The 25,351-nt window shown below is 41.6% G+C and overlaps 1 protein-coding gene and 1 pseudogene across 1 annotated transcript; both read right to left on the bottom strand.

The window, feature by feature from the left end:
• Window positions 1-294: 294 nt before the first annotated feature.
• LOC139394501 (zinc finger protein ZFP2-like) lies at window positions 295-5,155 on the bottom strand. The gene is made up of 4 exons (XM_071142574.1): window positions 4,615-5,155; window positions 1,586-1,879; window positions 1,238-1,507; window positions 295-1,087 (listed from the first exon to the last, which is right to left on the bottom strand). The coding sequence occupies exons 1-4, from the start codon at window positions 5,012-5,014 to the stop codon at window positions 507-509; spliced, it is 1,545 nt and encodes a 514-aa protein (XP_070998675.1). The 5' UTR covers window positions 5,015-5,155; the 3' UTR covers window positions 295-506.
• Window positions 5,156-17,078: 11,923 nt separating this feature from the next.
• Window positions 17,079-25,014, bottom strand: LOC139394496 (zinc finger protein ZFP2-like; annotated as a pseudogene).
• Window positions 25,015-25,351: the final 337 nt, after the last annotated feature.

Raw genomic sequence — 25,351 nt, 5'->3', positions numbered from 1 at the left:
ACAGGGGCTGGGTCACTGGCAAACTGGTGCACTTTCATGCCGTCCCTAGGAGGGGTGCATCACTTGAGTGGGTTGAGTCACTGACGTGATCTTCCTGTCTGGGTTGGCGCTCCCCCTTGGGTTGTGCCGTGGCGGAGATCTTTGTGGGCTTTACTCAGCCTTGTCTCAGGATGGTAAGTTGGTGGTTGAAGATATCCCTCTAGCGGTGTGGGGGCTGTGCTTTGGCAAAGTGGGTGGGGTTATATCCTTCCTGTTTGGCCCTGTCCGGGGGTTCCATTTCAGAGCCTGGATTTTTCCCCATTAGGCTAATATCCATAACATGTTGATATCAATTCATAAGTGAAGTTAGGCTTCTACATTGTGAAATCATTACAATACTCCTACTACAATGTTTAAAAATTCTACATTGTGACATTAATTCATTGAAATCATGAAACAACTACTTCATGTATGTATTTTCTAATCTTTTGATCAGAGATCTTTTATCAGATTATCTCTGGTCACAGCTATGAGATTTCAATCCTGTGTGTTCTCTGGTGTTGAGTCAGATCTCCAGATCGACTAAAACTCTTCCCACATTGATCACAGCTATAAGATTTCTCTCCTGTGTGTGTTCTCTGGTGTACTTTCATAGAGATTAATGTTGTAAAACTCCTATAAGATTTCTCTCCTGTGTGTGTTCTCAGGTGTCGAGTCAGATTGCCAGATGAAGTAAAACTCTTCCCACATTGATCACAGCTATAAGATTTCTCTCCTGTGTGTGTTCTCTTGTGCACTGTCAGATCTCCAGAGCGACTAAAACTCCTCCCACATTGACCACAGCTATAAGGTTTCTCTCCTGTGTGTGTTCTCTGGTGTAGAGTCAGGTAGCCAGATGTAGCAAATCTCTTCCCACATTGATCACAGCTATAAGGTTTCTCTCCTGTGTGTATTCTCTTGTGCACTGTCAGATCTCCAGATCGACTAAAACTCCTCCCACATTGACCACAGCTATAAGATTTCTCTCCTGTGTGTGTTCTCTGGTGTATATTCAGATGGCTAGATGAAACAAAACTCTTCCCACATTGATCACAGCTATAAGATTTCTCTCCTGTGTGTGTTCTCTGGTGTATAGTCAGATGGCAAGCATAAACAAAACTCTTCCCACATTGATCACAGCTATAAGGTTTCTCTCCTGGGTGTGTTCTCTGGTGTACTTTCAGAGAGATTAATGTTGTAAAACTCCTACAACATTGACCATAGCTATAAGAGTTCTCTCCTGTGTGTGTTCTCTGGTGTCGAGTCAGATTGCCAGATGAAGTAAAACTCTTCCCACATTGATCACAGCTATAAGGTTTCTCTCCAGTGTGTGTTCTCTGGTGTAGAGTCAGGTGGCCAGATGTAGCAAATCTCCTCCCACATTGACCACAGCTAAAAGGTTTCTCTCCTGTGTGTGTTCTCTGGTGTAGAGTCAGGTGGCCAGATGTTGCAAATCTCTTCCCACATTGATCACAGCTATAAGGTTTCTCTCCTGTGTGTGTTCTCTAGTGTTGAGTCAGATGGCAAGCATAAACAAAACTCTTCCCACAATGATCACAGCTATAACGTTTCTCTCTTGTGTGTGTTCTCTGGTGTACTTTCAGAGAGATTAATGTTGTAAAACTCCTCCAACATTGACCACAGCTATAAGATTTCTCTCCTGTGTGTGTTCTCTGATGAATTTTAATGCCTGATGATGTGAATATCTTCCCACAGTCAGAGCAGCAGTGAGTTCTCTTCCTTGTGGGTCTCTGCGGGTGTTTATTGAGGTGTTCTGATCTGGAGAGACTCTTCTCTGTCTCCTCAGCATCATGAGGTTGTTGCGGCTCCCCAGAGGATCCACGATAGTCACGTCTCTCTCCTGTGTGAACAACAAAGTCAGACAGATGATTAAAGGCCCACAACAGCAATAATCCAGTGTAAAAGTTGATGCCAACAGCATAGCCATGATGTTGTACAACAATTGACGTCTGTAATGAATGTTAAAATTGTCTTAAAATGAGCAAGAAGTCATATTTTGTCTTGTTTTCACATTAATAGTAACATCTAAGATTGTAGACTAGAAATAAGTTATTCATGTTGTTGAAACACTAAGCAGTGTGGTAGAAGACTTTTGGTCTACAATACAGGCCCCTTTGTGTTTTCTAAAATTGCAGCACGAGGGCAATTTGATTGCATAAACTCCTCCATGCTAATGAGGAAAGCACTAGTTATGGATGTCGTGTATCTGGTGTGACAAGATGAATGAAAAGAATCTGCCCACTCCATCAAGCAATGGGGACAGCAACACAGGGCATTCACAGGACCTCATGGAACCATGGACCACACCTGCAGAAACTGGACAACAGGGGGAAGCAGAGGAGATACCTATCATAGACTTCTCCAAGCTGACGCTTGACATGCCACCTACGCCGCCTCAAGTGGTAGAAACAACCAGCTGGTATCATTAAGTAGAATCAGCCAACAGTAACACGGAAGCAGCAGAATGGGAGTTAGTAGTGCATGACCTAGATTTAGAATAAGAAGCTTCCATTTAGACACAGGTCTAAGATGACGTAATAAGCAATCTACCGTCCCAGTGTAAGCACTCAGTGTAAGCAATCTACAGTCCCCGAGTAAGCACTCAGTGTAAGCAATCTACAGTCCCCGAGTAAGCACTCAGTGTAAGCAATCTACAGTCCCCGAGTAAGCGGCCGGTGCAAGCAGCAGGGCAGTGTCAGTGTGAAAGTGTGGTTTAGCCACAGCTCCAGAAACTTGCCGCACGCCTAGGCCCTTGTTACACCGCAGTAACTAAAATCCTAAAGTACTCTGCCCAGCCAGAAGACGGGGTAGAGGCATTTGCTGCAGGTATTAGGCAAAAGTCAGCACCGTGACACTGGTAATGAGGAAACCACTAGTTATCGATGTAGTATATCTGCTAATGAGGAAACCACTAGTTATGGATGTAGTATATCTGGTAATGAGGAAACCACTAGTTATGGTTGTAGTATTTCTGCTAATGAGGAAACCACTAGTTATGGATGTAGTATATCTGGTAATGAGGAAACCACTAGTTATGGATGTAGTATATCTGCTAATGAGGAAACCACTAGTTATGGATGTAGTATATCTGCCAGGAGAAAAAATGGTGAGCAAAGATTTTAGTTTTTCACAATGTATTCTGAATGTGAATGGGGGAAAACTCAGGGAAGTAACCTCCATTTCCAGGTTGCTTATGAGAGCATTTCACACTACTTTGGATGTTAATTGTAAGGATCGATTGACTGTCCTGCTTAATATAATGTTTGTGTCGTCATCGCAAATCAAAAAACACTTCAACCAGTAAAATGCTTTTTGGCTTTTCCATCAACCTGACAATGAGGGTTTGTACACTGTTATCCATATTGGCCCACAACTTCACCGAACAACAAATATACCTGTAATGAACGAAGAAGCACTTTGGTTGTTGTTGCATGACATACTGTGGGTCAAAAAAAGTATTTAGTCAGCCACCAATTGCGTTTAAGTTCTCCCACTTAAAAAGATGAGAGGCCTGTAATTTTCATCATAGGTACACTTCAACTGTGACAGACAAAATGAGAGAATATACTATATAGCCTAGAAACCTGGTTAAACTATCATTATGACATCATGGATGAATTCTAGAATATACTATATATCCTAGAAACCTGGTTAAACTATCATTATGACATCATGGATGAATTCTAGAATATACTATATAGCCTAGAAAACTGGTTAAATTATCATTATGACCTCATGGATGGCCAGTCCTTGTATTCATAGTGTAGTGAATTCAGGGAGAGGCCCTGAGCTGAACTCAAACCTGGGTCCAGCGACTGTCAAGTCAACACCTTATCACTGTTACGCCAAGATGTCTGAACTTCTTGACGAGGTCGCTAGGTGTTGGGTTAAGGTTTCTACAATATCGTTCTCTATGAATTTGAGAGTGGTTACACTTCTCCTTCCCCCATCCCTCAGCTGTTAACCAAGTCTCTGGGCAGCCATTTTGTTGCTGTTTAAAAACCCCACACAACCCAGCAATCTGCAGTTCAAACAATAACAAATCTGTCATTCCACCACTATTTTGGTAATAAAATGATTATGGGTTTGGATAAATGTAACTACAGACAGACCTATGGATGCAAGGACTGACCATCCATGATATCAACATTATAGTTTTAACCATGTTGAGGCAGCAGGGTAGCCTAGTGGTTAGAGCGTTGGACTAGTAACCGGTTGCAAGTTCACATCCCCGAGCTGACATGGTACAAATCTGTCGTTCTGCCCCTGAACAGGCAATTAACCCACTGTTCCTAGTCCGTTAATGAAAATAAGAATTTGTTCTTAACTGCTATACAGTGTTGATTTACATTGTTTCTAAACATTATAGTAAAAAAAATATTATTTGGGGTTCTGATGGGGTACAACAGTTGAACTCCGCTCATGAGGCATGTGTTATATTCTTTAAGAATCAATGGCTGTAAATAAATAATTTAAAAGTCACAATATGGATGTAGCGATTGCAGATTTCCACCTTAACACCAAACATCAGTTCAACTGAAGAGTTTGTGCCTCTGTTGTTAAGACAGTACTTACTAGTGTTAATCAGGGAACGGTTTCTCAAAACCATCTTACGGTTGAGTTCATCGTTAGAACCATTGGACGCCTTAAGATGCGTTTGGGAAACCGGAACCAGATATCCACGTTCCTCCTCTTTCGATGTTACAGTCATCTCCTCCCCCTCCTCTTTCACGCCATAAACTACATGCTCTCCTTTCACTGTAACACCATCCTCCTCTTTCACTCTGAACGCGTCCTCCTCTTCTTTCACAGTAAAGGCCCCACTCTCTACTTCTTGTTTTACTGTGATATCTTCCTCGTCTTTCACTCTGAACGCGTCCTCCTCTTCTTTCACAGTAAAGGCCCCACTCTCTACTTCTTGTTTTACTGTGATATCCTTCTCTTCATTAGAAGGAGAGTAGCTTGGTGACCGCATGGTCGGGGATGTTAGCTAAGGCTAATGCTAACTTAACCACCCCGCTAGCTGAATAATAATAACTACACCGTAAATATGAAATTAAATCGGATAACTAACTAGACGACAGCAATGGGTTTAAAACACAGTGGCTAATATACACGAAAGCGTCTAAAGAGCTATATTGGTTCGGCTAATTTGTCTAGCAAGCTACCGAGGTGTCTGACTCACTGTTGCTGCTGATGAAAGAAGCGTTCCGTCCACTAGATTATACGTCACACCAACAGCATGACCATAAATTCCCAGACCGCCATCTGCTGACTGGACTGGGTAACGCAGTTGAGTAAAATGTTTATTTAATTTTCAGACAAAAAGTTAAAGGGTTGGAATCAGAGACGACGCTAGTGTTAAAATATGAATTACCCCCCCTAAATAAATCAATATCAGTCAATATATTTTTTTCTGTGATTTATTTTTTTCGTCAACCGTTCCATCGCATCTTAAACGTCTTATCGGTTCGGCACTAGGACCGGGGGAGGCTGCTGCTGCACAAGTGACTGTTGGACTTTCTTCAGCAAAGATGGCGGACAGAAATACTAGGAGAGAGGGGTACACAGACCTGAAATGGATCAAAGATGGCGGACAGAAATACTATTTTACTCAACTGCGTTACCCACTCCAGTCAGCAGATGGCGGTCTTAGACTTTAAGGTAATGCTGATGGTGTGACGTATAAAACAGCACGCTTCTTTCATCAGCAGCAACAGTTAGTCAGACACCTCCGTAGCTTGATTGACAAAATAGCCGAACCAATATAGCTCTTTAGACGCTTTCGTGTATATTAGCCACAGTGTTTTAAAACCACTTCTATCGTCTAGTTAGTTATCCGATTTAATTTCATATTTCAGTGTTGTTATTATTCGGCTGCGGGGTGGTTAAGTTAGCATTAGCCTAGCTAGCTAACATCTCCGAACATGCGGTCACTAAGCTACTCTCCTTCTAAAGAGGAGGAAGATATCACAGTAAATCAAGAAATAGAGAGTGAGGCCGTTACTGTGAAAGAAGAGGAAGACGCGTTCAGCTTGAAAGAGGAGGAGGATGTTACAGTAAAAGGAGAGGAGGATGCAGTTTATGGCGTGAAAGAGGAGATGACTGTTACATCGAAAAACGAGGAGGGAGAAGAGGAGGAACCTGGATATCTGGGCCCGGTTTCCCAAACGCATCTTAAGGCATCCAATGGTTCTAACGAAGAATTTAGCCATAAGATGGTTTTGAGAAACCGTTCCTTGATTAACACTAGTAAGTACTGTCTTAAAATCAGAGGCACAAACTCTGCAGTTGTTGGACTGATGTTTGGTGTTAAAGTGGAAATCTATTGTGACATTTAAATTATTAATTTATAGCCATTGATTCTTGAAGAATATAACACATGCCTCATGAGCTTAGTTCAACTGTTTTCCCCATCAGAACCCAGAATAAGCTTTTTTTACTTTAATGTTTAGAAACAATGTAAATCAACACTGTATAACCTCAACATTGTTAAAACTATAATGTTGATATAATGGATGGTCCGTCCTTGCATCCATAGGTCTGTCTGTAGTTACATTTCTCCAATCCCATAATCATTGTATTACCAAAACAGTGGTGGAATGACAGATTTGTTATTGTTTGAACTGCAGATTGCTGGGTTGTGTGGGTTTTTTAAACAGCATCAAAATGACTGCCCAGAGACTTGGTTTGGTGAACAGCTGAGTGATGGGGGAAGGAGAAGTGTAACCACTCTCAAATTCAAAGAGAAAGCTATTGTAGCAACCGTAACCCAACAACTAGCGACCTCGTCAAGAGGTTCCGACATCTTGGTGTAACAGTTCTAAGGTTTTGGCTTACAGTCCCTGGGCCCAGGTTTGAGTTCAGCTCCCCCTGAATTCACTATGAATACAAGGACTGGCCATCCATGATGTCACAATGATTGTTTTAACCAGGTTTCTAGGCTATATAGTATATTCTAGAATTCATCCATGATGTCATAATGATAGTTTAAACAGGTGCCTAGGCTATATAGCATATTCTAGAATTCATCCATGAGGAGAATTCAACCATAATTAGAGGTCGACCGATTATGATTTTTCAACACCGATAACGATTATTGGAGGACCAAAAAAGCAGATTCCGATTAATCGGCCAATTTAAAAAAATGTATTTGTAATAATGACAATTACAACAATACTGAATGAACACTTATTTTAACTTAATATAATACATCAATAAAATACATTTAGCCTCAAATAAATAATGAAACATGTTCAATTTGGTTTAAATAATGCAAAAGCAAAGTGTTGGAGAAGAAATTAATATGTGCCATGTAAAAAAGCTAACGTTTAAGTTCCTTGCTCAGAACATGAGAACATATGAAAGCTGGTGGTTCCTTTTAACATGAGTCTTCAATATTCCAAGGTAAGAAGTTTTAGGTTGTAGTTATTATAGGAATTATAGGACTATGTCCCTCTATACCATTTGTATTTCATTAACCTTTGACTATTGGATGTTCTTATAGGCACTTTAGTATTACTGGTGTAACAGTATAGCTTCCATCCCTCTCCTCACTCCTCCCTGGGCTCGAACCAGGAACACAACGACAACAGCCACCCTCGGGGCAGCGTTACCCATGCAGAGCAAGGGGAACAACTACTCCAAGGCTCAGAGCGGGTGATGTTTGAAACGCTATTAGCGCACGCTAACTAGCTAGCCATTTCACTTCGGTTACACCAGCCTCATCTCGGGAGTTGATAGGCTTGAAGTCATAAACAGCGCAATGCTTGACACACAACAGCGCAATGCTTGGCGCCTGCTTCTGCCTACCACCGCTCAGTCAGATACTTAGATACTCGCATGATTGTATGCTCAGTCAGATTATATGCAACGCAGGACATGCTAGATAATATCTAGTAATATCATCAACCATGTGTGGTTAACTAGTGATTATGGTTGATTGATTGTTTTTATAAGATAACTTTAATGCTAGATAACTTTAATGAGTTGATTGATGTATTATATTAAGTTAAAATAAGTGTTCATTCAGTATTGTTGTAATTGTCATTATTACAAATACATTAAAAAAATATATTTTAAAAATCGGTATCGGCTTTTTTGGTCCTCCAATAATCGGTATTGGCGTTGAAAAATCATAATCGGTCGACCTCTAATCCAAAGTAGTGTGAAATGCTCTCATTAGCAGCCTGGAAATGGAGGTTACTCCCCTGAGTTTCCCCCATTCAGAATACATTGTGAAAAACTAAAATCTTTGCTCACCATTTTTGCTCTAGGAAGATATAGTACATACAATTTTATTAAACACAGAAAGGGGCCTATATTGGAGACCAAAAGTCGTCTGGCACACTGCTTAGAGTTTCAACAACATGATTTACTTATTTCTAGTCTACAATCTTAGATGTTACTACTAATGTGAAAACAAGAGAAAATATGACTATTCTTGCTCATTTTAAGACAATTGTCAAATAATCATTACATTCATTACATACGTCAATTGTTGTACAACATCATGGCTACGCTGTTGGCCTCACCTTTTACAGTGGATTTCCGCTGTTGTGGGCCTTTAATCATCTGTCTGACTTTGTTGTTCACACAGGAGAGATATGGGACTATCGTGGATCCTCTGGGGAGCCTCAACAACCTCATGATGCTGAAGAGGCAGAGAAGAGTCTCTCCAGATCAGAACTCCTCAAGAAACACCCGCAGAGACCCACCGGGAAGATAATTCACCGCTCTGACTATGGGAAGAGATCCACCTCATCAGCAGGCATTAAAATTCATCAGAGAATCCACACAGTAGAGAAACCTTATTGCTGTACTCAATGTGGGAAGCGTGTTGATACATCTAGCCATCTTATTGTACACCAAAGAACACACACAGGAGAGAAACCTTATAGCTGTGATCAATGTGGGAAGAGTTTTATTCAGCTAAGCAACCTGATATCACACCAGAGAACACACACAGGAGAGAAACCTTTTATCTGTGATCAATGTGGGAAGAGTTTTACTCAGCTAAGAAGCCTAATATCACACCAGAGAACACACACAGGAGAGAAATCATTTAAACCATATAGCTGTGATGAATGTGGGAAGAGTTTCACTCAGCCATATGGCCTGATATCACACCAGAGAACACACACAGGAGAGAAATCCTATAGCTGTACTCAATGTGGGAAGTTTTTTTTTTACGTCTAGCCTTCTGAAGACACACCAGAGAAGACACACAGGAGAGAAATCTTATAGCTGTACTGTATGTGGGAAGAATTTTGTTCAATCTGGGGAACTGAAGATTCATCTGAGAAAACACAGGAGAGAAACCTTATAGCTGTGATCAATGTGGGAAGAGTTTTGTTCAATCTAGCCCTCTGAAGATACACCAGAGAACACACACTGGAGAGAAACGTCATAGCTGTGATCAATGTGACCAGAGAATCTCTGAAAAAAGATCTCTGATCAAACATCAGAAAATACATACATGAAGGATTTGTTTCATGATATCAATGAAATAATGTCACAATGTAGAATGTTTTAACATTATAGTAGGATTATTTGAATGATGTCACAATGTAGAACCCTAAACGTTTGCCCCCTGTTCTATTGATTTCAGCATGATGTGGATATTAGCCTCAGGGGAAAAATCCAGGCTCTGAAATGGAAGAGTACTACTTATGAGATTTAACGAAAAGTGACTAACAAAAGGAGTCGTTACACTTACCACGTTGGTGACCCACTTGAGTCAAAATGCAACAATGTGGCGAGCTGTTTTCTACACATTTTCCTCTAACCAGGGATGTACACATTATTCCCAGATTCCGTGTGGTTTTTGAGCTGTTAGTTTTAACAGGACGGACAACCTCATCTCCCTCCTCTCGGCACAATTGATTTCAACATGATATCGATGAGTGATGACAAATAAGTGTTGTGTTCCTTTGTTTAGCGACCCCTACATTTAAATGCATCACTCCAACATGTAGCTGACTGTCTTCTGCAGGTTGTCCTCTAACCAGTGAGGTGAAATATATCTCTTCCATTTGTTTTTTTAGTTGTGTTCGTTTCAACAGCACGTACAATCTGACCTCCCCCCTAATCGATATCATTGATTTATTGCTACTTGTCAAAACAACAGCGTTTCTGGTGCTTGTGCAGTTTATTTCAGGTGCTTGTTTAAGAAAAATTCAAGTAATATGATTATTGTGGCAGATGTTTGTGTATATAGCACATTTTATGTTTAGGCTTTCAATATATCACAAACAGTTTCTGCATATTGGTTATTGATAATGGAATGTATATGTTTAAGGTAATGACTAAAGGATTCCACCCTGAAACGTATAACTGTGTAAAGAATTAGAATTAATAGACTGTAATTCTCTATTGTGTGTTAAATGAAGACTTTACTATTTAGCAATTCAAGTGAGACATTCAAGGAAAAGAGGAACTGTTAACAGACAGCTTGTGACAGACAACTTGTGACCACTGTAAAACTGATAACAGGAAGGAGGTCTCCCCACCCAGGGCTGAGGGAAACCGTTAGGCTTGCAGTAGATTATGTAACATGTTTCAGGATATGATAAGCAATGTATGTGTTGGAGAAGACTTGTAAAACAGCATTGACAGTGTTTGAGAAGAGTAGGGGTATTTATATGACCAAATGTGAGGTATAAAAGGCTATGTGCTTGTATGATTTTCGGAGCTCTCTGAATAAAGAACTTACCTTTTGCAGAAATTCTGGGACTTTGTCCAATTCTTCTATGAAGGGGCCTTACAACCCCCAGCAGTCTGACTGGGGAATTGGTCAAAGTAGATAGTGAGTTTTGAGTTCATATCATTGGAACTAGACATTCTTGTGACAGTTATTGATTTGGAAACTTGGGGGGGAAAAATGTAATTGGAAAGACATTGAAAAGAAGGCTATGCCCAACGTCCAATATGCGTTCGGTTGTAGTTGAATGGGAAAGTTGAAAATGTTGTTTTGGGTTGTTTTTTTCAACAACTTTAAAACAACTTAATTTCAAGGTACTTGCAGCCTATACACATGGTCGCAGTATAATACATTGGTCTATAATCAATTTTATTAACAATCCTACATCACTCCAGCATTTCTTGACAACACTCAAGTGCTAATTGTATTTATTCCACTACTGAAGAAGCATGACTCAAATCACCTCATATTTCAAACATTCAGCCTGACAAAAGATACATGTTTTATTATTCCATGCCTCACCATTATGTTAATTATTACATATTAACAAAGGGGTGTACATTTGGTTTTCATATTTATAATTAATGTAACATTTAGTATTAAGAATTATTTATGCAACCAACTGACAATTTTTGGGTACAATTATATTGACATTGTTGCCCTGCTTTTATAATATCAGGGATCATTCTCAGATGTGCCAACCCAAATGTACTAGAGACTGGGCCCCGATCCTACAACATGCCTATCGAGTGAACCCTGAGAAGAGAGAGAGAAGCTCTGCAGTGAGGTAGAAAGTTACTACGGATATTACAGGAGTTTCCTCTTGAACTCAGACATGTCGGTGGTAAGGACAACTTGGTTGCTGATTGTTTCAAGGGTGGGCAGTCAAAAATATTTGTGTTTTGCGTTTAGCCAGTGCTTTTCCATGGATCACAATTTATTTTGACACGTTTTTCTGTATTGGAGATGAGTTTTGTTTGGACTCGTTCTAAGGGGACAAGAGTTCTAGAAGGTAGTGAGTTTTAGGAAGATGAGAGTTCTAGAAGCTAGTGGGTTTTAGGAAGATGAGAGTTCTAGAAGCTAGTGAGTTTTAAAAAGACGAGAGTTCTAGAAGCTAGTGAGTTTTAGAAGACGAGAGTTCTAGAAGCTAGTGAATTTTAGAAGACGAGAGTTCTAGAAGCTAGTGGGTTTTAGGAAGACGAGAGTTCTAGAAGCTAGTGTGTTTTTAGGAAGACGGGAGTTCTAGAAGCTTGTGGGGAAAAATATATGTATTTTTCTTGTTTTTAATTGTTGACAGCCAGTCTACACCATAGAAGGTGAAGCATTGTAGTTGATTATTATGTGAAATGGAAGTTGTTTTCTTTTGGTGGTAAGCAAACTTGTACAACAAAACGATAGGACATAAACTCCTGATGATCAACCTCCTCCTTCACATCTGACTCCTGATGATCAACCTCCTTCACATCTGACCCCAGTGATCAATCCAGAGCGTCTTCTTTCTTGGGGGGAATCCCGATGGACGACATCATCTAATAGGCCGTCATCACCACCACCACCCACAAGTTAATTGTCATTCAGGTTATCAATGGGAAGAGCATTAGCAATACGTCCTGTCTGGTAACTTGTCTCACTTAATGGATTTACATTGGCAGGTGCACAGGGAGAATAGGACAACGGCAGTCATGTCTGAAGTGTAAAACTACCAATAACTCAGTAATCCTTCTGGGAATGTTATGGGAATGTTATGACGTCATAAAGATATGGGTGGAGTTAGAAAGTTGACTGTCAGAAATAAATCATAAATCAAATCAAATTTATTTATATAGCCCTTCGTACATCAGCTGATATCTCAAAGTGCTGTACAGAAACCCAGCCTAAAACCCCAAACAGCAAGCAATGCAGGTGTAGAAGCACGGTGGCTAGGAAAAACTCCCTAGAAAAGCCAAAACCTAGGAAGAAACCTAGAGAGGAACCAGGCTATGTGGGGTGGCCAGTCCTCTTCTGGCTGTGCCGGGTGGAGATTATAACAGAACATGGCCAAGATGTTCAAATTATCATAAATGACCAGCATGGTCGAATAATAATAAGGCAGAACAGTTGAAACTGGAGCAGCAGCACGGTCAGGTGGACTGGGGACAGCAAGGAGTCATCATGTCAGGTAGTCCTGGGGCATGGTCCTAGGGCTCAGGTCTTCAGAGAGAGAGAAAGAAAGAGAGAATTAGAGAGAGCATATGTGGGGTGGCCAGTCCTCTTCTGGCATGGTCCTAGGGCTCAGGTCCTCCGAGAGAGAGAAAGAAAGAGAGAAGGAGAGAATTAGAGAACGCACACTTAGATTCACACAGGACACCGAATAGGACAGGAGAAGTACTCCAGATATAACAAACGGACCCTACCCCCCCGACACATAAACTACTGCAGCATAAATACTGGAGGCTGAGACAGGAGGGGTCAGGAGACACTGTGCTTAATCCGTCTGTCTACATATTTCAAGACATGGAATATGAGGGTGTGTTGAGATACCCGTTGGTTGGATGATACTTTTCTCATCAATCATCTTAAATATTAAAAACTGGAAATCAACCAATCTTCCACTGTAAACTCAACGGAAAGGTCAAATTCTTTATTATCTAAAAATGTAAAGTTCTGGGCGATGGAGAGAAATAAAATGGTGCAGTTTGAGGCCATGTGGCGGAGAGTGATGCAGGAGCTGGAGATGGGGGTGTGTCAGTGGCGACCTGTCATTCAGGGCAGAGCCCCAGAATTTTTGCCCCCAAGAAATCAAATATATATAAACATGTGGGGGGGCTTGCCTGTTTTGCATGTTATTTTGGCATTAATAAGTGTTGCACATCAGTTGCAAACAATGTCAAAATATATATATATATATCATTGAGTTAATACATTTGCATACACACATGGCATATTTTTGTTTTCTTGAGTAAGGCAGCTCCAAATTGCAGGTGTTTCAGCTTAGCTCAGTGCTTTCTGTGGCGGTGGGGCGAGCCAGCAAAAAACAGGAGCATTGCGCTGTAATTGGCTCAGTGTTCTGTCACTCATGGGGACACTACGTCGTGGTGAAGTTTATGTCCTTAGTAAAGGTAGACATCCAAAATGTCAGCGCTTTGCATCCTGCCATAGAGTTAATATTACAAGTGGCCTTCCAAGAAGGCTCAAGGTAATTGGCCACAGATAAAATTACGTAAAATCACGTTACGGTAGCTTTGATTGAACTGATCATGCCAACATCTTACTGTTGTGTTGTGTCTTGCAGGCATGCATCTAAAACAATATTGAGGAGACCCCACCAAGATTGACATGCTAAAATTGCCACTGGGGTGTGTTCTAGTGGGTCTGGGCAGGTGTGATGTAGTTAATGGAGATGGAGGTGTGTTCTAGTGGGTCTGGGCAGGTGTGATGTAGTTAATGGAGATGGAGGTGTGTTCTAGTGGGTCTGGGCAGGTGTGATGTAGTTAATGGAGATGGAGGTGTGTTCTAGTGGGTCTGGGCAAGTGTGATGTAGTTAATGGGGAAGGAGGTGTGTTCTAGTGGGTCTGGGCAGTTGTGATGTAGTTAATGGAGATGGGGGTGTGTTCTAGTGGGTCTGGGCAGGTGTGATGTAGTTAATGGAGATGGAGGTGTGTTCTAGTGGGTCAGGGCAGGTGTGATGTAGTTAATGGAGATGGAGGTGTGTTCTAGTGGGTGGGCAGGTGTGATGTAGTTAATGGAGATGGAGGTGTGTTCTAGTGGGTCTGGGCAGGTGTGATGTAGTTAATGGAGATGGAGGTGTGTTCTAGTGGGTCAGGGCAGGTGTGATGTAGTTAATGGAGATGGAGGTGTGTTCTAGTGGGTCTGGGCAGGTGTGATGTAGTTAATGGAGATGGAGGTGTGTTCAGGTGTGTGATGTAGTTAATGGAGATGGAGGTGTGTTCTAGTGGGTCTGGGCAGGTGTGATGTAGTTAATGGGGATGGAGGTGTGTTCTAGTGGGTCTTGGCAGGTGTGATGTAGTTAATGGGGATGGAGGTGTGTTCTAGTGGGTCTGGGCAGGTGTGATGTAGTTAATGGAGATGGAGGTGTGTTCTAGTGGGTCGGGGCAGGTGTGATGTCGTCATTTGTATGTTTTGTATTGTTTATAAAAGATCAACATTTCTTTTTAAAGTCCCAATTCAAAGTTACACCTCACTGTTCTATTTTTGGAGTTGTTACATAAAACCAATCAGAATTCATTAGAATGATAAAGTCAGGAGTGATGTCATATGGAAGACCAGCCTATTACCTATGATGGTGTGAAGTATAATAATATTCAGACGTCATTGATCACGTGCTGCTGATAAAGTGATACAGGCATCGGCACACTGCTTTGAAGTTTACTGTTTAGCGATTTGGACGCGTGCCTCGTAGCTCCGGTATCAAACGTAACGTAACATCCCTACCGAAAAGTTTACAAAACAAAAAGGAGCCAGCAGGTTGATTTCCTCTGTTGTTTTGATCCCACGGCAAGAAGGCACCAGAGCCCTGCTATCGGGTTCCCACTAGATAACACAACCACACAGTTCATATGAGGCACCAGAGCCCTGCTATCGGGTTCCCACTAGATAACACAACCACACAGTTCATATGAGGCACCAGAGCCCTGCTAACGGGTTCCCACTAGATAACACAACCACACAGTTCATATGAGGCACCAGAGCCCTGCTATCGGGTTCCCACTAGATAACACAACCACACAGTTCATATGAGGCACCAGAGCCCCGCTAACGGGTTCCCACTAGATAACACAACCACACAGTTCATATGAGGCACCAGAGCCCTGCTATCGGGTTCCCACTAGATAACACAACCACACAGTTCATATGAGGCACCAGAGCCCTGCTATCGGGTTCCCACTAGATAACACAACCACACAGTTCATGAAAAGCATGAGGTGAAGCTTGAGTTAGATATCGACCTAGTGTGACCATCCTGGTCCCTCAAGTCAGTGAGTCAACACAGGAAGGAGCAATGAATGGATAGTTCATTTATTTCCAAAGCTGCAATGATGGGACACACACAGTCTGGATGAATGATCAGTAGTGACGGGATATAAATACCACTCCCACAGCAATTCTACATTAATCTGCCCTGTAATATACTAACAAAAAAACCAGTTGAAATGTCTATCAAAGTCATTGTGATCGTATAGTGGATTTAACAATTCCTACTAATTCCTAATTTACTATTATAAATGAATCAATTGTTTCCATGTGTCTCATATTCACAACATCAGAATATCGCGTCATCCATTTTAGTATCAAAATATATCAAATTGACATGGAAAATTACTCAATGTCCCCCTCAGGTGGCGAAGAAGTATAATACACCTAAACTAACAAAACCGGGCTGATAAACTGGCTGGTGTTCATGAGTTTGTAAAACATATACTTTATACTTTTGTCATAAATGACCCTTGTCAGCTCGGAGATTTGAACTTGCAACCTTTCGGTTACTAGTCCAATGCTCTAACCACTAGGCTACCCTGCCGCCCCCACAGTGTGGATGAACGATCAGTAGTGAACAGGGTACAAATAGCACTCCTAAAGAAGATGCATTTTCCAGTTAGATACCAACTTGAAAGAGGGATCTTTAGCATAAAACCCACATGGAAAACAGAGATTTGGCAAATAACATATAAAGAGGCTGACTTGACGCCAAACCAACAACAGTAGTTACTAAAACATAAATTGCTAATGTGTGATTTAAAACGTGGATTTTATGATGTAATGTCAATTTTATACATTTCTATCCCAGAACCACTCAATTTTCAAGTTCTCCATGAATCTGCTGTGAATTACCCAGAATCCCACGCTTTTATCACAGGAGCGGCGCAGCGGTCTAAGGCACTACATCTCGCTGGAGGCGTCACTACAGACCCTGGTTCAAATCCAGGCTGTATCATAACAGGCAGTGATTGGGAGTCCCTTAGGGCAGCGCACAACTAACAGCTCAAAAACCACACGGAATCTGGGAGTAATGTGTACATCCCTGGTTAGAGGACAATTTGTAGAAAACATCTAGCTACATTTTGATTCAAGTGGGTCGCCAACGTGGTAAGTGTAACACAACTCTTTTTTTGTTAAATCACATAAATTAGTACTCTTCCATTTCAGAGCCTGGATTTTTCCCCTGAGCCTAAAATCCATATCATGTTGAAATCAATTGATGAGGGGGCAAACGTTTAGGCTTCTACATTGAGACTATTAAAATATTCCTAATACAATGTTAAAACATACCACATTGTGACATTAATTCATTGATATCATAAAACAACTCCATGTATGTATTTTCTGATATTTTACCAGATTAACTCTGGTCACAGCTATAAGATTTAGTGCTAGACTCAGTAAAACTCTTCCCACATTGAGCACAGCTGTAAGGATTTATCTTATGTGTGTGTTCTCTGGTGTAAAGTCAGATAGCCAGATCTAGTAAAACTCTTCCCACATTGATTACAGCTATAAGGTTTCTCTCCTGTGTGTGTTCTCTGGTGTGAAGTCAGATAGCCAGATCTAGTAAAACTCTTCCCACATTGATTACAGCTATAAGGTTTCTCTCCTGTGTGTGTTCTCTGGTGTCGGGTCAGCTGGCCAGATTGAACAAAACTCTTCCCACATTGATCACAGCTATAAGATTTCTCTCCTGTGTGTGTTCTCTGGTGTGAAGTCAGATAGCAAGATGTAGAAAAATTCTTCCCACATTGATCACAGCTATAAGGTTTCTCTCCTGTGTGTGTTCTCTGGTGTGGAGTCAGATAGCTAGATGTAGTAAAACTCTTCCCACATTGAGCACAGCTATAAGGTTTCTCTCCTGTGTGTGTTCTCTGGTGTGAAGTCAGAGAGCTAGATGCAGTAAAACTCTTCCCACATTGAGCACAGCTAAAAGGTTTCTCTCCTGTGTGTGTTCTCTGGTGTGAAGTCAGATAGCTAGATGCAGTAAAACTATTCCCACATTGATCACAGCTATAAGGTTTATCTCCTGTGTGTGTTCTCTGGTGTAAAGTCAGCTGGCCAGATTGAACAAAACTCTTCCCGCATTGATCACAGCTATAAGGTTTCTCTCCTGTGTGTGTTCTCTGGTGTAAAGTCAGAGAGCCAGATTGAACAAAACTCTTCCCACATTGATTACAGCTATAAGGTTTCTCTCCTGTGTGGATTCTCTGATGAATTTTAATGCCTGATGAGGTGAAACTCTTCCCACAGTCAGAGCAGCAGTGAGTTCTCTTCCCTGTGGATCTCTGCAGGTGTTTTTTGAGGTGTTCTGATCTAGAGAGACTCTTCTCTGCCTTGTCAGCATCACAAGGTTGTTGAGGCTCCCCAGAGGATCCATGGTAGTCCCGTCTCTCTCCTGTGTGAACAACAAAGTCAGACGATTAAAGGCCCACAACAGCGGTAATTCAGTGTAAAAGTTGATGCCAACAGCGTAGCCATGATGTTGTACAACAATTGACGTCTGTAATGAATGTAAAAACTATTTGACAATTGTCTTAAAATGAGCAAGAATAGTCATTTTGTCTTGTTTTCACATTAGTAGTAAAATCGATGATTGTAGGCTAGAAATAAGTTATTAAAGTTGTTGAAACTCTAAGCAATGTGCCAGATGACTTTTGGTCTCCAAGGCCCCTTTCTGTGTTTGCTAAACTTGCAGCACGAGGGCGATGCACATGCAATTTGATTGCAGATACTCCTCCCTGGTAATGAGGAAACCGATAGTTATGGATGTAGTATATCTGCCTGGAGCAAAAATGGTGGGCAAAGATTTTAGTTTTTCACAATGTATTCTGAATGTGAATGGGGGAAAACTCCATTTCCAGGTTGCTTATGAGTGCATGTCACACTACCTTGGATTATAATTGTAATGCTCGTTTGAATGTCCTGCTTAATATAATGTTTGTGTCATCATCGCAAATCAACCGCTTCGTACTTAAAAAACACTTCAACCAGTAAAATGCTCTTTGGCTGAGGGTTTGTACACGGTTTGCCAAATTGGCCCATAACTTAACCTAACAACAAATGAAGGAAAATAGCTCTGTGTGTTGTACAATAGCCTATCCAACAAGGAACAGTTCTCTACACATTATGACCAGGGTAGGGATGTTGGATCCAACGTGGAGCACGGCATAACTGTCTTTACCAGAGTAATGAATGAAGAAGCACTTTGGTTGTTGTTGTATGTCTTGATGTTTGTCATGTGACAATCATTCAGAAAATTATTTCCTGGATCAGCTAATGATAAATGAACATGTGACTAACTAAACAGCTACAGTATTAAGAATGATGTTTAATTATTGAAGAACCACATTAATGACAGTATCCATTTGGGTGTTGTCAATAAAGTTACGATATTTATTATTTTTCTTAATGTTATTTATTTAACCTTTATTTAACCAGATGGCCATGATGTAATAATGATAGTTTAACCAGGTAGGCCAGTTGAGATCAAGTTCTCATTTACAACTGTGACCTGGTCAAGATAAAGCAAAGCAGTGCGACAAAAAACAACAGAGTTACACGTGGGATTAACAAAGGAACAGTCAATAACACAATATAAATATCTATATAGTGTCTGCAAATGGTGTAGGGTGGAAAGGCAATAAATAGGCCATAGTAGCGAAGTATTTACAATTTAGCAAATTAACACTGGAGAGATAGATGTGCAGATGATGATGTGCAAGTAGAAATACTGGTGTGCAAAAGAGCAAAAAAGTCAATAAAAACATGGGGATGAGGGAGGTAGTTGGATGGGCTATTTACAGATGGGCTGTGTACAGCTGCAGCGATCGGTAAGCTGCTCAGATAGCTGATGCTTAAAGTTAGTAAAGGAAAAATAAGTCTCAAACTTCAGCGATTTTTGCAATTCGTTCCAGTCATTGGCAGCAGAGAACTGGAAGGAAAGGCGGCCAAAGGTGGTGTTGGCTTTGGGGATGACCAGTGAGATAAACCTGCTGGAGCGTGTGCAACGGGTGGGTGTTGCTATGGTGACCAGTGAGCTGAGTTAAGGCAGAGCTTTACCTAGCAAAGACTTAGAGATGACCTGGAGCCAACGGGTTTGGCGACGAATATGTAGCGAGGGCCAGCCGACAAGAGCATACAGGTTGCAGTGGTGCGTAGTATATGGGGCTTTGGCGACAAAACGGATGGCACTGTGATAGACTGCATCCAGTTTGCTGAGTAAAGTTTTGGATGCTATTTTGTAAATGACATCGCCAAGGTCAAGGATCGGTAGGATAGTCAGTTTTACGAGGGTATGTTTGGCACTGTGAGTGAAGGAGGCTTTGTTGAGAAATAGGAAGCCGATTCTAGATTTAATTTTGGATTGGAGATGATTCATATTAGTCTGGAATGAGAGTTTACAGTCTAACCAGACACCTTGGTAATTGTTGTTGTCCACGTATTCTAAGTCAGAACCGTCCAGAGTATTGATGCTAGTCCGGGGGGTGCGGGCAGCGATCGGTTGTTGATTGAGTCGAAAGCCTTGGCCAGGTCGATGAAGACGCCTGCACAGTACTGTCTTTTATCGATGGTGGTTATGATATCGTTTAGTACCTTGAGCGTGGCTGAGGTGCACCCGTGACCAGCTCGGAAACTGGATTGTACAGCGGAGAAGGTACAGTGGGATTCAAAATGGTCAGTGATCTGTTTGTTAACTTGGCATTCAAAGACTTTAGAAAGGCAGGGCAGGATGGCAGGATGGACCTAGGTGACCTACCTTTGAAGAGGGGGATGACCGCGGAAGCTTTCCAATCTTTAGGAATCTCGGGGAAAAAACGAAAGAGAGGTTGAACAGACTAGTAATAGGGGTTGTCACAATGGAGGCAGATCAATTTAGAAAGAGAGGGTCCAGATTGTCTAGCCCAGCTGATTTGTATGGGTCCAGGTTTTGCAGCTCTTTCAGAACATCAGCTATCTGGATTTGGGTGAAGGAGAAGCTGGGGAGGCTTGGGCAAGTAGCTGCGGGGTGTGTGGAGCTGTTGGCTGTGGTAGCCAGGAGGAAAGCATGGCCAGCCGTAGAGAAATGCTTGTTGAAATTCTCGATTATCGTGGATTTATCGGTGGTGACAGTGTTTCCTAGCCTCAGTGCAGTGGGCAGCTGGGATGAGGTGCTCTTATTCTCCATGGATTTTACAGTGTCCCAAAACTTTTTGGAATTAGAGCTACAGGATAAAAATGTATGTTTGAAAAAGCTAGCCGTTGCTTTCCTAACTGATTGTGTGTATTGGTTCCTGACTTCTCTGAAAAGTTGCATATCGCGGGGACTATTCGATGCTAGTGCAGTACGCCACAGGATGTTTTTGTGCTGGTCGAGGGCAGTCAGGTCTGGAGTGAACCAAGGTCTATATCTGTTCTTAGTTCTACATTTTTTGAAAGGGGCATGCTTATTTAAGGTGGTGAGGAAATTATTTTTAAAGAACAACGAGGCATCCTCTACTGACGGGATGAGGTCAAAATCCTTCCAGGATACCCAGGCCTGGTCGATTAGAAAGGCCTGCTTGCAGAAGTGTTTTAGGGAGCGTTTGAAAGTGATGAGGGGTGGTTGTTTGACCGCGGACCCATAACGGATGCAGGCAATGATCGCTGAGATCCTGATTGAAAACAGCAGAGGTGTATTTGGAGGGCAAGTTGGTCAGGATAATATCTATGAGGGTGCCCATGTTTACGGATTTAGGGTTGTACCTAACATAAAGACATAAAGCGAGTCATAAAGCGAGGCATAAAGCAATCACAGGTGTTGATTGGGAGAGCTAGCTAAGACAACAACGGGTAAGACAACAACAGTTAATCATCTAAGACAACAGGTAAAATGGCAATGAATGGGCAGAGAGGGTCAGTTAACTACACACAGGGCCTGAGTTCGAGACTGTGGTCGACAGATAAACAAAAAATAAAATGGAGACCCGTGATTAATGAACAATCCAGCAGGCATCAGCTATGTAGATAAATGATCATAGGGTCCAGTGAACAGGAATATATGAACCAGGGAAGCCGTTAGGTAGTCATTACTACGCTAGCCGGGAGATGCGCCTGGCTCGAGGCTAACTGGTGCTAGCTTCGGGACAAGGGCATCACAGACGTCCTGCAAAGGCCGGTTGAGGGCACATCGGACAGAATTACGTTGGCAGACCAGTCGTGATGGACTGGCTCCGTGTTGACAAAGGGTCCAGGCCAATTGGCAAAAGAGGTACTGTAGCTGGAGTAATTGTGTTTGCTAGCCGGGAGATGCACCTGGCTCGAGGCTAACTGGTGCTAGCTTCGGAACAAGGGCGTTAGCCACTATAGCCACACTGGTGCAAAGATCCAGAGCTTACGGCAGGAATCCGGTGATGTAGTGGCTTCTAGTCGTCTTAGTGAAGAGTCTGGGAGGTATCAGCTGTGTGCCCGAGTGATCATAGGGTCCACTGGGGCAGGCCGGGAGATGAGCCTGGCTCAAGGCTAGCTTCGAGGCTGGGCCACTTGGTGGCAGCAAGCTAGCTGCGATTATCCGGTATAATGGTCCAGAGTGGGAATACGGCAAGAATACGGTGATGTAGTGGAGAAAAACAGTCTGATATGCTCAGGGTTGATATTACGCTGTGCAGACTGGCAGGTATTATCCAGGCTAAAAGATGACTAAATAGCTAGTAGCTAATCAGCTGGTTAGCTTCTGATGGCTAGCTGCTGATGGAGGTTCTAGCTATAAAGTCTAAAAATAAGCAGATCCGTATCACATTGGGTGAGGCGGGATGCCGGAAGGTATATTTAATTTAAACATGGAAAAAGAGATTGGAACATTTTGCAATATATACAAAAAATGATGAAAAAAACCCATAACATTTACAACAGCCATCACTGCTACGCCATCTTGAATTGCAAGATGACTCAGTTAAAAAACATTGGATACAGCAAACTTTGGCACCAAATGGAAAAGGTTGCTGACTGCTGGTGTAGTCTATTATCAGAATCTATAGGAGCATAACGACTACTGGTGTAGTCTATTACCAGAAACTATAGGAGCATAACGACTACTGGTGTAGTCTATTACCAGAAACTATAGGAGCATAACGACTGCTGGTGTAGTCTATTACCAGAAACTATAGGAGCATAACGACTGCTGGTGTAGTCTATTACCAGAAACTATAGGAGCATAACGACTGCTGGTGTAGTCTATTACCAGAAACTATAGGAGCATAATGACTACTGGTGTAGTCTATTACCAGAAACTATAGGAGCATAACGACTGCTGGTGGAGTCTATTACCAGAAACTATAGGAGCATAACGACTGCTGGTGTAGTCTATTACCAGAAACTATAGGAGCATAACGACTGCTGGTGTAGTCTATTACCAGAAACTATAGGAGCATAATGACTGCTGGTGTAGTCTATTACCAGAAACTATAGGAGCATAACGACTGCTGGTGTAGTCTATTACCAGAAACTATAGGAGCATAACGACTGCTGGTGTAGTCTATTACCAGAAACTATAGGAGCATAACGACTGCTGGTATAGTCTATTACCAGAAACTATAGGAGCATAACGACTGCTGGTGTAGTCTATTACCAGAAACTATAGGAGCATAACGACTGCTGGTGTAGTCTATTACCAGAAACTATAGGAGCATAACGACTGCTGGTGGAGTCTATTACCAGAAACTATAGGAGCATAACGACTACTGGTGTAGTCTATTACCAGAAACTATAGGAGCATAACGACTGCTGGTGTAGTCTATTACCAGAAACTATAGGAGCATAACGACTACTGGTGTAGTCTATTACCAGAAACTATAGGAGCATAACGACTGCTGGTGTAGTCTATTACCAGAAACTATAGGAGCATAACGTCAGAATTTACGAAGGCCAGCAGCAGCGGGAGGAGGAAGAGTTTTTTTTCTGATGGTTAGGCGATCTTGATCTCTGGTTCCCGAGTCATATGTGTGTCTTAATTATTTAATCAAACAGCGTGCTTAAAGCATCAGACCAGTTCAGTACATATAGTTGATTTTATTAAAAACCAAATGGGGTGTGTCTATATATGGAAAAATACACGTTTATAACATTTCTCCCAATCGGTTGGTAGAAAGAAAAGATGATTCTTGGTTGACCCAAGATTTGTTTTAGTTGGGGCCCTAGTGCATTCATTAAGTTCAGACCGCTTCCCTTTATTTTGTTACCTTACTTATTCTAAATTAGATTTTTTTTAAAGAATTAAATGAAAATGTTAAATGTTTTAGAAATGCTTGAGACTCAAATTAATGAATGAATGAATGAATTAATGAATTAATGAATGTTTTGAGGATATACAGTGTTTGTTTACATTTACTAATGAACATTGGCGTGAAAAAAAAGCTTATATTTTGGGTTCTGATGGGATACGACAGTTGACCTAAGCTCATGAGGCATTTATAAGTGATTTCTTCAAGAAACAATGGGTACATATCATTAATGTACAAGTCCCAAAATGCTAGCCCCTCCTGGGCTAATCTAATAGGAGATATTGGGGAGTACAGTATTTCAGACATTGTCATGGGATGCATTTGATCAATTGTTAACGTTTTGTTGATGGTCCACTCTTGATGTTCTACACGTTACAGTGAAGCTTCAGCCATTCCTACAGAACAACATTAAAGTGTAGAACCCTTTTACTGCATATTGGTTCAACGACTGCAGAGACGGTACTTACTGGTGTTAAACAGATCACCAACCTCCTCTTCTTCCTCCAATGTGACAGTAATCTCCCCCTCCTCCTTCTCATCCTCCTCTTCTTTTACTGTAACATCCTCCTCCTCTTTCACTCTGAACGTGTCTTCCTCTTCTTTCACTGAAACGTCTTCCTCTTCTTTCACTGAAACGTCTTCCTCTTCTTTCACTGAAACGTCTTCCTCTTCTTTCACTGAAACGTCTTTCTCTTCTTTCACTGAAACGTCTTCCTCTTCTTTCACTGAAACGTCTTTCTCTTCTTTCACTGAAACGTCTTCCTCTTCTTTCACTGAAACGTCTTTCTCTTCTTTCACTGAAACGTCTTCCTCTTCTTTCACTGAAACGTCTTCCTCTTCTTTCACTGAAACGTCTTTCTTTTCTTTCACTGAAACGTCTTTCTCTTCTTTCACTGAAACGTCTTTCTCTTCTTTCACTGTAACAGCCTCACCTTCTACTTGTTTTACTGTAACATCCTCCTCCTCTTTCACAACAATGTTCTGCCACAGACCCTCTTTCTCTGTCCAGCAGACCTCATCTTCTTTAACAGGAGGAGAGTAGTTTAGGGAGCTCATGGTCGTGGATGTTAGCTAGCTAGCTATCATTAGCGACTAGGCTCCTGCTAACTTAACCAGCCAGCTACTAAAGCTGACTAATACAAAATAACGTAATATTAAATTAAACAGGTTAACAAGTTTAGACACAGAAGTGTGTCTGAAACACAGTAGCTAATACACACCGAAATCGTATAAATATCTTGAATCTTTCGGCTATGTTGGCTAGCAAGCTACCGAGGTGGTTGACGAGCTGTTTCTGAAGAACCGTCCACTAGATTATACGTCACGCTGGCAGCGTCGTCTGAGAAAGACGCACATCGCCGCCTGCTGACTGGAGGGGAAACGCAGTTGAGGA

This window comes from Oncorhynchus clarkii, unplaced genomic scaffold, assembly GCF_045791955.1.
Source record: "Oncorhynchus clarkii lewisi isolate Uvic-CL-2024 unplaced genomic scaffold, UVic_Ocla_1.0 unplaced_contig_382_pilon_pilon, whole genome shotgun sequence".
Classification (NCBI taxonomy): Eukaryota; Metazoa; Chordata; class Actinopteri; order Salmoniformes; family Salmonidae; genus Oncorhynchus; species Oncorhynchus clarkii.
The sequence above is the reverse complement of the archived record's forward strand: the minus strand, read 5'-3'. Positions and strand labels throughout refer to the sequence as shown.

What these genes read in the sequence shown, in the direction of transcription:
- LOC139394501 (XM_071142574.1), bottom strand. Translation starts at nt 5,014, where the DNA reads ATGCGGTCACCAAGCTACTCTCCTTCTAATGAAGAGAAGGATATCACA. An exon ending in CCGTTCCCTGATTAACACTA is followed by an intron (nt 1,880 to 4,614) that starts GTAAGTACTGTC and finishes TTGTTCACACAG; the next exon opens with GAGAGAGACGTGACTATCGT. An exon ending in AGAGAACTCTTATAGCTATG is followed by an intron (nt 1,088 to 1,237) that starts GTCAATGTTGTA and finishes CACACACAGGAG; the next exon opens with AGAAATCTTATAGCTGTGAT.